This window comes from Lissotriton vulgaris, unplaced genomic scaffold (genome assembly GCF_964263255.1).
Source record: "Lissotriton vulgaris unplaced genomic scaffold, aLisVul1.2 SCAFFOLD_6018, whole genome shotgun sequence".
In the NCBI taxonomy this organism is placed as follows: domain Eukaryota; kingdom Metazoa; phylum Chordata; class Amphibia; order Caudata; family Salamandridae; genus Lissotriton; species Lissotriton vulgaris.
The window spans coordinates 69260-82025 of NW_028249069.1; the positions used below are offsets into that span (position 1 = coordinate 69260).

The 12766-nt window shown below is 41.3% G+C and overlaps 1 protein-coding gene across 1 annotated transcript in view; it reads right to left on the reverse strand.

Moving 5' to 3' along the window:
* The window catches only part of LOC147663706 (uncharacterized), a 54758-nt gene that overhangs the window by 20836 nt on the left and 21156 nt on the right, over positions 1-12766 (reverse strand). The window contains exons 7-10 of the mRNA XM_086950252.1: positions 11270-11344; positions 8840-8905; positions 3345-3377; positions 2601-2633 (exon numbers count right to left, since the gene is read on the reverse strand). Of these exons, the coding sequence (XP_086806378.1) occupies positions 2601-2633; positions 3345-3377; positions 8840-8905; positions 11270-11344 (207 nt within the window). The remainder of the gene's footprint in view (positions 1-2600; positions 2634-3344; positions 3378-8839; positions 8906-11269; positions 11345-12766) is intronic.

The window sequence follows — 12766 nt, forward strand, 5'->3', positions numbered from 1 at the left end:
TTGAGAAATGTTATGGTTAATCAAGGGCAAGGGATTTCTACCAAATGAATGTCCTTGAAACGTTGTGAGAACTTACAAACGTGTGGCAGGCACGCTCCCATTAGGAGATTTCTGGGGGGAAACCACTGGTCCACATGAAAAGTTGCAACTATTCTTTATATGTGAAAGTTTATGCAGGTGATTAATCGTGGGACTTTTCAGTCGCAGGCTCATTAAGCTGGGCTAAAATTCTATGACCCGACTACATGTGAGCAGATTTGCTACATTGACATAATATTATCTGCAAACAATGTCTTTTCTGAACGTAAATTCCCGTTTTGCAAAAAAACACGGGGGGTTCGATGACGAGGAATGTATTACACACCAATGCTCAACGTAGGAGTGCAAGTACATATCTGAATGGAGCCTGTTTAAATGTCAGGATATGAAGGCAACTCGTAGCCATAAACACACAAATGTACATTCGAGACCTTGATGAATTCAGCAATTCTGACCATCAGACAGTTGTACATGAATGTGTAATGTAATAAGAAAAGTTAGTGGTTGTGTTTTCTAAATTTAAGTTTTAATAAAAGTGCTGGGACTGGACCAAAATTACCACATTATCGTCTGTTTAATTCTTCCCTCACAAGCAGAATGTCAAAACTGTAGTAATATGTAATGCAAAAGGTTGAGACATACAATTTTTGCAAAAGAATGCCATTTAATACACTTTACATTATGGACTTTAAATAATAATGAAATCCTTATGCAAGCACCAAAAAGGAGTGATGTGACTGTTAGACTTTTGGTCCCAGTATTGATGTGCGCATAACAGAGTCCTTTGGACCTAATTTGGAATTTGGCAAATGTGATACTCTGTCACAAATGTGACCAATATCTTGCCTACCACATTACAAATGCCATTGAACATGCTGCACAATAGCCAACTGATAAGGGGCTCCCTTCGGGATCTCCTGGTCTCTGGATCATCGTTCTGGCATGGATCCCAATGGAGCCTGTCCATCTAGCCACCGCGTGTTCAGGAGTCGAGTGAGACTATTGCTCGATCTCCCGTGGCAGACAATGGAGCCCAGGATCATGGAATGGGGCATTACAGCAAGAACAATACAGCAACAAAGGAGAGGGGAAATGTGGGAGACCACCATCTTGGCGGTGAAGCCCACTCCAGCGGGAGAGTGGTGGGCTTTGTGGCCAGGCCTGGACTCGTCTGATGTGTGCTACCGGGTCCGCTGATGTGCCCGCCATGCCCAGTAACTGATGCATAGAAGGGTGCTGAGCACCATCTGGTGTTTAGGGAGGCTGCTGCTGATCTTTGGCCTTATGACCCCGGGTCCAATGCCGATGCCCTGCTGTGCACAGCCAACTGGTACCAGGGACACTATTTTGGCTGACATGGAGACACCAACTCTGTGCCATAGGTGAGCTGGTGTGTCGGTGGACCCCTCTAACTTGGACATCCCTGCACCTGAAACCTCTCTGACGCTACCCCTTCCCCATCTCAACCCCCAGTCCATGTGCTGGGTTCAGCAAAACTGAAGCAAACTTCTGTACCCCCATCGACGCCCTGCAGGCCCCCGGGCATCTCTGCTGCTGCCTTGGAGAGGTTGAGGCAAACAGGTCAACGGGTGTGAAAGACATCTGAACTTCAGCAGCTCTAGGATCCCTCCAGGAATGCAGCCCATGAGTGCAACAGCACCTAAAGGCCTACCTGAATGTGCACTTCAATACCTCCAGCAATGGCAAGATCATGCTCTGTAAAAATGTAATATATATTTGTCCAACCCTAATCTCTTCAACTCTTCTTAAAATGTAATCATGGGTGAATTTGAATCTTGTATTTATGTAACTATAGTTGACATTTGTACTTACTACCATTCTTACGTGAGTTTAGAGTTTATTTGTTTCGTATATTTTATGTTATTTGAGTACTCTGAAGTCCTTATGTAATGTAACTGATTCTATTGTAAAGCGCTCTGATACCTTCGGGTAAAGTTTGAGCTATATAAAAATAGCATAAATAAATAAATCTAATGCACTTGTAATACAGTGGACAGAATATCTGTCACCTTTCTGATGTCATATCCCAACCACCAAAATCTAAATTAGGCCCGTAGCAATTTAGACTAAGAGCCTGATTTAGAGTTCACTGGATGTGTTAGTTACTCTGTCACAGATGTGATAGATTTGTGGCAGATATCCCATCCTATTATTAGATGTGCCATTGGATATAAAGTACTTGTAATAGGGCGGACAAGACATTAGTCACATTTGTGAACCAGTAGCCTGGCCGCTGAACTCTAACTGAGGCCTTAACCACTTGAGTAGAGTTTAAAACTCATTGTACAGAATGGGCAATATTGGAGAGACTTCGCAGCAGGTGGTCGATCTTCCTCACTTTCTTAATAATATTTGGAGAGGCACTTTTCTTACCACGTAACATTCATTTAAACTAATTATTCAACTGCACATAGTGTGTGTGTGTGTGCATGCATGTGTGCAGAGGGGTTCAAGGAGGGCTAGTAGTCGGAAGGGTTTAAACGCAGATACATGAGAGAGTTTGTGACAAATTATTTTTTTTAATTAGAGACTGATCTTACCACAAGGCCTCCTAGTCCCTGCAGAATGCCTCCCTTCAGGAAAGAAACAAGAAACAATTAAAGAGGGAAATCTTCCACGTCACCACACAGAAATATGAAACTGCATATGAATAGCTTTTTCAACTTGGGAACCAGACAATTTTAGAACAATAATGGACAAAGACAATATAATCAGAAGGTTTAAAGGAATTTTTTACAAAATGATGACAATGTAAATGTCTACAGCGAACTGTTGGGATGTATACTTGTATTTCTAATGATGCTCATGTCTTCCCTCTCCATTGAGCTTAACTGGTAGATATATATATATATATATATTTACAACTATGCATGTCTTCTGCACCATACAGCACCCATAGGAAGTTGTAACAGTATTACAGCATGGTTTTTGTGCTGGAAGGGTCCCCTTCCAGCACAAAAACTATGCTTGATAGAACACCCTTGCACTATGATGCAAGGGTATGTGCTTTGACTGAGAGCAGTCCAAAGTGAGCCAGTATACATTTTCTCCCCTCTGATCTCCTCTTTCATTCAATACAGCCACACTGTTCTGCATGAAAGGTTAATAAATCTGACCACCTGTGATGCTGTACCTATCACTTAATGAAACACAAATGTGCCTAGGAGAGGAAGTGCATTTTATTCAGAAAGTGTTACTGAGAAGACGTAAACATTTATAAAGTGATTCCATCTGTGCAGGCAAACTTCAACATACATTGGTTCAAACAATGAATCAAAATTTACCAGAAGATTTCCAGTTAGTCCTCCAACTGCTCCCTGAAAGGAAGAGAAAAAATTAATTAGAAGTACAAGATTTCAAGGAGGTAAGCCCTTACACAGTCATCGCCGGTTATGGAAAAGGCACAGAGACTCTTTCAGAAATTAAAAATGGTGTAAGTTTTTTTTCAGGTGAACACGATTTAAAAAAATACACAAAGCAAGGCTCTTTAAACCAAATGAAAAAACAATGGCCTTGAGGCAAAGAGGAATTTATGTCACATGCCTCAGAGACCAATAGGCTTTTTTTCCTGAATGATGCAAGAAAAATATATGTCTAATTATGGAGGCTTTAAGACTACTGATGACCCAGTAGCTCTTTGGCAATGGATTTCCAGGTCAAAAGTTTCAAAAAGTATTGTCACTAAAGGCCTTACTCCCTGAAACCTAACAGGACCCCATCTCTAAATGAAGCAGAGGGATTGCATGTGTGCAGGGATGGTCGCCCTGCTGATATATGGCAAGGATCCTGCTGCCCCAAATCCTGAACAAGCCCCTTAGTCTCTCACTTTATGTTTATTCCTCTCCAGTATATACACAACTCTCTCTACCTTTTCTACACCATCCCACTCTAAATGAAGTCTTAAAGCAAGATCCCAGTGGTCCATCCTGTACCTGGGTCATGCACCTTAACATAATCTTGTACTTGTTGAAGGGACATGAAATGTATTTCCCAATTAGGCCCAGGTGTACAAGCACTTGGCATCAGGTTTGCGTTACTTTTGTAGCTCAAACTCCAAGCAAAGCTTTCAGGTGGTATTTGCAATCCAACGCAAAGACCGATTTGCGTTGAATTGTAACCTGAAGTAACACAGAGCTGAGCAATGCACTGTTTTGCGTTTCTTTGTCTCGAGGGTGTGTTCCATGGGTGGCGCATGGGCATTTTCACGCAACCACCTGTGGGTTTTGCCTCAAATACCTATCTACAAAGAATTGTAGAAAGGGATTTTCACCCAAACCCTGCACCTCCTCAAGGCCAGTGTAACGAGAAGAATTTTTTTCATTTCTCCCTGTTTCTCCCACTTTGCATGTGTTCTGCAGAGTACAGCACTCATTTAAAGTGGGAAATGCCTTAAAGCATACCGATCCGGAAGAGACCGCTTATGGTATAACACCTATGCTTTCCACAATGCAGAAACCATGGCACTATGTCACAAGGGTGTCTGCATAGGGGAATGGCAGCCTTAAGTGCACCATCTTAGAGAGAGAGTAGAACATCGTCATGTCTTAGAAAAATGGCACTGTTCTGCTCTCTGCCATCCATGCAGAGCAACTTTTCTGCTGCCTTGTGCGACTTAAGTGATATGTATATCTGGGCCTAGTTGTATATCATAGAGAGCAACATGAAAAATCACAAAATATTATTGTAGGAAGGTAGGATCTGACTGCATGGTTACTCCTACATTTTTGCCTGGTGTTTTGCTGGTTTTTGAGTAGTCTGACTGGAATCCTGCTAATCAGGATCCCCTTCTATCTGCTTTCTCCCTAGAATTGTTATGCATGTACTTTGGTACACTCCAGATAGGATACTGGGGTACCTTTATAAGTCCCTAGTATATGGTACCCAGGTACCCAGGGCATAGGTACCCCAGAGTCCTCCCATGTGCTGAATAATGTATTATGCCACCCACGAGAGAGAATGCAAAATAGAACTACAGGTCTGCTACTGCAACCTGTGTAAGCTGGTGCTTGCCCAACTTACCTTAGACATAGGTTCACTATATCTATTTGTCACTACACTTAAAACTTATAAGTCACTTCTATAGCAAGCCTTAACAATCCTGAAGGCAGGGTGCTGTGTTTTATGTAAGAGAATGCCCTTGCATGAACAGAGCCTCTCTGCAGCCTTCAGAAACTATTCTCCTGGGTTGTCTGTGACTCAGCCAGACATATAGGTAGAGTTGCATTATAACTTTGCGGTAATTGCTATCTCGAAAGCAGCTGCATAGAGACATATCATGTTTGATATCAAACACCTTGGAAGCATACCTCCACACCAGTAACTGGTGTGGGAGGTATGATTCTACCCTTCTGAAGTGAGCTTTGTGGTGTCACTGGTCTAACTGGCCAGCCTTCTCGACCCGGACAGCACAAAATAGATGCTGCCGACCAGAGACACATTTTTGCCCTCCTGCTGCTAAGCCAAGCTCGAGCAGAGGAAGGCAGCACAATAGGCATCCTATCACAGGGAGGTGTGACCACCTCCCAAACGGGATTTAGTTTATTGGGGCTGAGTGGGTGCACCCTGAGAGTGCCTAAAAGTCTGCACTTGGGCCACATTTGGTGTCCCTTTCCATAGTCCAGCTCAAATCAGTTCTCGGAGCCATTGGTTCCTGCTCTGGCACGAAACAGAACAAAGGACATGGGTGTAACCACCCCTCTGTCCTGCACCTCCCCTAGGAGGGTCCCCTGAATCTGTCCAACACCCTCCCTTGGGTATAAAATGGCTTACCTGGCTGTAAGATATTAGATTTTATGTGAACAAGATTCTACAAGAAGAAACTACTGACCTTTCACCGTCTGGACACCTTGGACTTTGCTGGAACTCGACTGGGCTTGACTTTGTCGCCCTTTACGTCCGAAGCTTAGTTTGTGCCTTTGCTACATACAGGCTCCGTACAGGACCTGTGGTTAACTTAAGACAACTGAAGAATCTCTCTTGGAGTAAAGGAGTCACTCCCCTGCATTCACAGGCACCAAACCTCAATTGACTGGTCTGCTGCTCCTGAGGACTCTGAAGATTTCAGCAACACAGGAGGTAGGTTTCCAAAGGTCCCTGAGGTCGGTCTGTCCTCTCACCAAGATTGAGACCAGCATCCCTCGTAGGGACTGCATAACCCAAACCCCTGTGCACTGCATCCATTTGCAGTTGCATAAGCTTGTTTGCAATCCCGAGCTTGTGCAATGGACTCTGTGTAGTCATCACCCTCAGCATTATTTGCACCAAAGACCTCTGGCCTCCTTGCACCGAGTGCTCTGTGGGCTGGTACTTTGCAATCTTGCTTGAGGTCCCCTCGCGAATCCTGGTCATTCGGCCTATGGGTCCTTCTTAAGGTCACATTGATTTCTCATGGGCTTTACTGGTTGCTCCAGACGTGCCCTGACTCTCCATTGCTTGGTGAGTTCCCTGGACTTTGCTGGTCCACACCGTAACCTGTTTGACCTTCCTGCCAAGGCTTGTTGGTGCTCCCGCCGGACACCAACCCCCCAGGATTGATACTAAATTTGACCTTCTACGTTGTTTACCGCTGCCAAGGCTTATTGGTACTCACGCTGGACACTGGCCCCTCAGAATCTGACATCCTTCGTTGTACAGCTCGCCTCCGGTTCCTCGTCATCCTAGACGTCTCCGGGTCCTCAAAGCTGAAGTCAAGGTCACCGTCAACACACCTGAAGCACCCGACATCACAGGGCATTCGTCTACGAGCTCCTGGTCACTCCAGAGTTACCCAGACTCTGTCCCCTCCGCCTTCAGGTTCTTCCCATCTAGAATCCACATTTGGATTCCACCGCAAATTTTTTGTACTTTGTACACTTTTCATATTTCCAGCAGCAGCATTTCTTTGTGGACATCCATAGAGAACGATGAGGGTTTCCGATGCCACTACATAATTATGCACCCGGCTCCTCTGGAATAGGTAACTCTGGTATAAAGGTACCCACGGGTGGGGTCGCTCTTCAAACTCTTAAGTTCCATGGCTTGTCTTCTTGATCTGCTGGGAATGGTCCTTAATCTCTGATTTTCCAACTGCGACTTTCCCATTGAATTGTACGGAGCACGCAGTTGTGTTCTCACTCTGCAACCATCCTCCATGGAGTCCCTATTCAGTCACCATGGGTGTGAACTCCATGGGGTCCCAGCAATTCTACACCTCCTAGACTAAGTCTAGTCCCGAGTTGTGGTTTTTATGCCACTTATTTAGTATATGGTTTGGTCTCCCCCTGGAGCCCACTGTGTATTGTGCTACTTACGTTTGAGTCTTTGCAACTGTATTATTTGATTGGTATTCAAGCCTCGTGTAGTGGATATTAGAGAGTGTTATAGATAATACATACCTATTTTTATAACTACTGTGTGGTTCCCCTTTCATTTAGTCAATACTATAAGGTTGCACACTGGTAAAACAAGGTGCTTAACATTCCTTCAAGACTTAGCCTGAAGGCTGTTCTCCATAGCTACTGCTAGGATAACTTTCACTAAATGTTATCTTTGACTTAACAAACATAAGGGTTGTTTGGACTGGTTCAAGGCCCACTTTAATTATTGGACAGCATATACCAGGCCAACTTCTCACACTACTACTTTAGAATCTTCCATCCTGCAGTGTTCTTTTTACGTAAAACGCCCTAGCTCATCCTCACTTAGGGGCTCATCCTTTCAACAAGTAAGTGTCTTTAGTTGAAAATAGGAGGCAGTGTTTTTTCATTAATATGAACATCTTTTACAGTCAGAGGAGGTCTCTTTGAACCGAAGCTGGCAGACTATCTTACCTGATGTTCGCTACTAGAAAAGCTGATTTTAGGTCAAAGGATCCGAATCAAAGGCTTTCATAGGTTTAAATAGGTTTTGTATAAATAACATAGGGACAATAATTAAGTCCTAGCAAGATACAATCTCCCTAACAGAAGGTTTCTAGTGTACCAGTCCTTATGAGTGGCATTGGACATTTTTCAGTACTTAATGAGCTTCATATATTGTAAATTCTCATGTTCGAATTTTGAATTATGTAGCATCATTTTTGCTTCGTACCTACCAAAACCGTATCTGGTACCATTTGACATAAAGATTTTTTCCAAAATATCGTTAACATAAATATCACCCCATTGAACTTAATAATAGAAAAGCTACACCTGATCAGACATTATTTTTGCAAACTTATTTAGGACAACATATTTATGCGGACGATATCCTCTCATACTACAGCCTGGTTATTTGGTCTTGTGCCAATCCATTCAGTGATAATAATATTGTTAACCAGAGTGAATCCCTTCTGGTCTATAGATACATGCTCTGAAAATTCATTAAAGAAATTAAATTGTCGGAAAATAGATTTGCAGCAAACAAATAAGTTACTTTATAGTTATGGTAGGAAAAAAATGCTGCATTGCTGGTTGAAGCTCATTTACTAATTTCATAATCTAGGTTGGGCTGTTGCTGTGGACATGGGTAAATCTTATGCATATTTGCTTGGAATTTGAAAAGATATGTTATAAACAGACGAATGACTGATAGTGAAGCTGTCGTGTGATTGGGTTTGAGCATTCTACATTTTGTAGTCTGAAGATTATCTCAGAAAATGAGAAGTGGAGGCACAAAGGAGTTAAATGAAAATCACCTCTTGGCACTTAGTTCTCACTTCTGCCAGAATCCACTAGACAATGTTTGCCTTTCTATCATTCGATGTTTAAAGTAGTAGGCATTGAACAGAGAGGAATGTATGTATTAAAGAAAGAGCTTTTACCAATAGTCCGGCCGCACATAGGCCAATTTCGCCAGCAGTAAATCCAAGGGCATGAAAAATTCCACCCTGTAAGAGGACAGAAGAAAGTAAGCCACAGACACCTTCTAGTAGAAACAGACCAGGCCACACAAACAACATCTATTTGAACATTCAAATTTGTAAATTTGCTCCATATCCCACAATTGCCTGTAAAATCTATGGGCAGATTTCTTCACAAAAGTTACACAAAATGTGCTTTATGCTGGAAAGTTGGCTGAACCTAATATCCAATGATTTGCGGCAAGGGGGATGTTCGATGGATAGTACAAGGTTGTTTCCATGCAACCACCACAGTTATTCATGCAAAACCTAATCTCCTAACAATAGTAGCCAAAGTTTGGCACCCAAAAATAATGCTTCTTTGAGGCAGGTGTAAAAAGAAGAAACGCTTATATTTCTCTAAACTTTTCCTACTTTGCATATGTGCTGCAGACACATCGAAAGTTAGGAAACGTTTTAAAGTTTGGCTAAGAACAGTATTTTGCAATAGAAGGGTACTCTTCCAGTACAAAACCTGTGCTAGACATGATGCAGACAACTTTGTAATAAGGTGCAATGGTGTGTATATGTGGCGCTAGGGAGCTTAAATGTGAAACAGTGCTAGAGGAGAACAGGATATCTGAGAATATATGGTGGTTTTCTACTCTCCTCCTCTCTCACTACAAAGCGCAGCAACTTTGGTTGATGCACTGCATTTCGTGACATCTTTGTAAATCTGAACGTATGTACCTTCTAAGAACGAGGACTTGCACTATCAGCAACACATTTAAAAGCATGAAATGTAGTCCTTGTAGTCAAATCTCACATATGCAGGCTACTCCCACACAATGAACAGATCTGTGATTATGTTTTTAGTCACTTTCTTAGACATACTGATAGTTCACTAGAGTCATTTAGCAGCCATTTATTGGTTTGGTATCAATGACTATGGCCCTCTTAAAACCCTTGTGAGAATCTAAGTGCTCATATCTATATGCTAATCCTCATTTCTAGCCTCACATTCCAGAGCCTCAGTATTCACTAGAGATATCACTGTCTGAGGAAATATGAATACCAAAGAGCTCTGGTTATCCCATTTGCAGTATTAATGTTTAATATAAGGCATTTTCTCACATCTTGCTTTGTATAATTTAGAGTGTTGCTATCTTTCTCCGCTCAGCATTTGCCAGATTTTGTCTGACGAAATTTGTTTTGGAATTTTGCACAACGTGGAATACAATAGGGGAGCAAACTCCCATGTGCACTCAAATCCAGATAACCAAGGCACTTCCAGCAGTGTCCCCTGTCGTTGTCTCCAACAACACAATAAATATATGTCTCTGTCAGACGTTGACTGCAAAGTGGATCTGTATTACATTTATATTAGGTATTCTCTATATACCATGTTTAAAAGACATGTATTTCAATATTGACATATACTTCATGGCAACATTAAACTCTGTTGTACATCTAGACCTGTATAACTCTAATGATGTTCGTAAAGTGTTCTGAAACCTTTCAGAGTGGTGAAACCAGATGAACAAGACATCATGGACCCGATAAAAGTACTTGGTATACTTCTCTTCGTCCACCTACAAGTTGTTTGACCAAATTCCATTTGCAAAAGGGGATCCATCTTCCAACAAGAGGGCTCTGCTTTAAAGAGCTCTGATGAAGATGGCTTTCAAAGGTCACCCCCGCTACAGTCTGTAGTGAATCAACAACGTATGCCAATGTTTCATGGTCTGTCTAAGTAGCACTGTATTATTTACAAGCGGTTTGCCCTGGAATCTGCCTCCTATTGGCAAGTAGGTTCCGTAGGTTACTCCTCCATTTTAATGTGTGTTGGATTTTCTAACACCCACTCATAGTTGTACTACTGAATATTGAAGCTCAGAATATCAAGATACAAGAATACTGTGGACAAAACATCGTAGAGCAAAATATCAAAAGGTAAGTACATACAGCAGATGCATAGATTTTCTATGCCCAACTTCACAGCTACACACCAGGAAGATGTATATACCACAAAGGAACATATGTATGGAGTTAGGTACAGAAAATATATACTCCCCTTAGGATAATTTGGATTTAATATTTTATCCTCGAGATTTATATACTTATGACTATTCTGGCCAAGCTATGTGAAGTAGCTTGCTGAGTGTTGGGTGGCAAGCAACCTATGTTTTATGGTGAGGAATATACACTCAATGTTGGCAGGTGTGCGGCCGACAGGTGGTAGAGAAACTCTACGATCTACACCATGTTGTAAAGTTCAGATATCACACTAAAAGGTTATCATGCATGACGTGTATTGAAGAGTTTGGAAATGTAAAGCAAAAACAAGTTCTATATTTAGATTTAATCGGGAATTTTTTAAGCGCCATGTTTTTTGTAAGAAAGTGAACTTACCAGTCCTGCTCCCAGAGCAGCAAACAAACCATCGCAAGTACGTTCCACTTTTTCAATGTTTCGATAATCTCCAGACTGAGAACATTTTAGAGAAAGAGACATTATTGATTGTTAATTGATTACATTATTTTAACATTAGTTGAATATATAGCCTCAAACATTTTTTAAAAACATCAAAACACATTTCAATTAACCTATGCTGCTTTGATGAAACATGGCTCAACATCTGTTTTCTTATTACATCCTCGCTTGAGAGGATGCAAGACCTAGCTGGGGCTTTCAAAATTAGGAACAAACTGATTACACAGAGAGAGGACATTACAAGTTGTACATCACTAAGCTCATGTTCCAAATATTTCTCTTTAGAAGAGAAATAGCAGTCATAACACATTAAAAGTTATTCAAGTAGGCAAATAAGAAAAATTATAAAAATGAAAAGTCAGATGTATGTATTAAAAAAAAAGTCAAAAGTGGTGCCACCTAGTTTTGTTAGAACTGAATCACTGATCAGAGAGAATAGAAAATAGGCAATGGCAAATCCTACAGGTCTGGCCTATTGTTAGGGGAAATGGTTGGTAACGATTGGCTGCCTTTGTGTCACCCCCGCTGTAATAGAAAGAATATGTCATATAGAGAGAAGAGCCATTTTCCTGATTACACTAAGTTACTAGAATTAAGCTTTACTCTCAAACAAGTGTGTTATGAAAAGGAGTATAAATAATGAAATATTGCATAGTAAAGAATGTTAAAAAGAGACCAGCATTGTCATTGCATCTTTAAGAAAGCCTATGTGTGTGCATGTCTTTACTTTATAAAGAAAAAAGGTTCCAAATCCAACATCTTGATATGGCCGCAAACTGGAGTTAACCCCTTCGAGGCTGATGACGAGCTGGGCTCGTCATGGTGTAGCCTCCTCAAACACTGATGACGAGCCCAGCTCGTCATGAACAATGGGTTTTTAAAAAAGTCAGCATACCAGAGTAATAAGAGCAGCGCGCATGTGGTTAATGAGCGTCAAAGAGCAATTAATGAATGACACTCAGTCCTTAGGGAAGGTGTTAAACAAGAAGCAACTCCATAATGAATAATCAATAAAATCACCATTGAAATGCTGCCATTTCAGAAAAGTAAATACATTGAAAAGAACACACTTGCCTTTGTCTAATAACAGGACAACACATCAGTCATTTAGAAATACTGAAAATGATAAAACACTTATTGCTCACTATTTACCACTTTGGTAGGACAGGAAATATCAACCGAAATGCATCACCTTTCTGTCTTGAGGTTGTATTTGTTTGTCATATGCTTAAACCTCAGTACCAAATCTGATATATGTTTCAAGCGTTCTGATGTTTGATTTTTTGAGATACCCTTAACACATGTTATGGAGAATATATCACCTGGATATCCCCAGCAGTTTTTATTTACATTATGTTGAAATGAACGCTCAAGTTATTCAATCTTTTTTCACTTTACTGTGAGTGCTTGATTCAG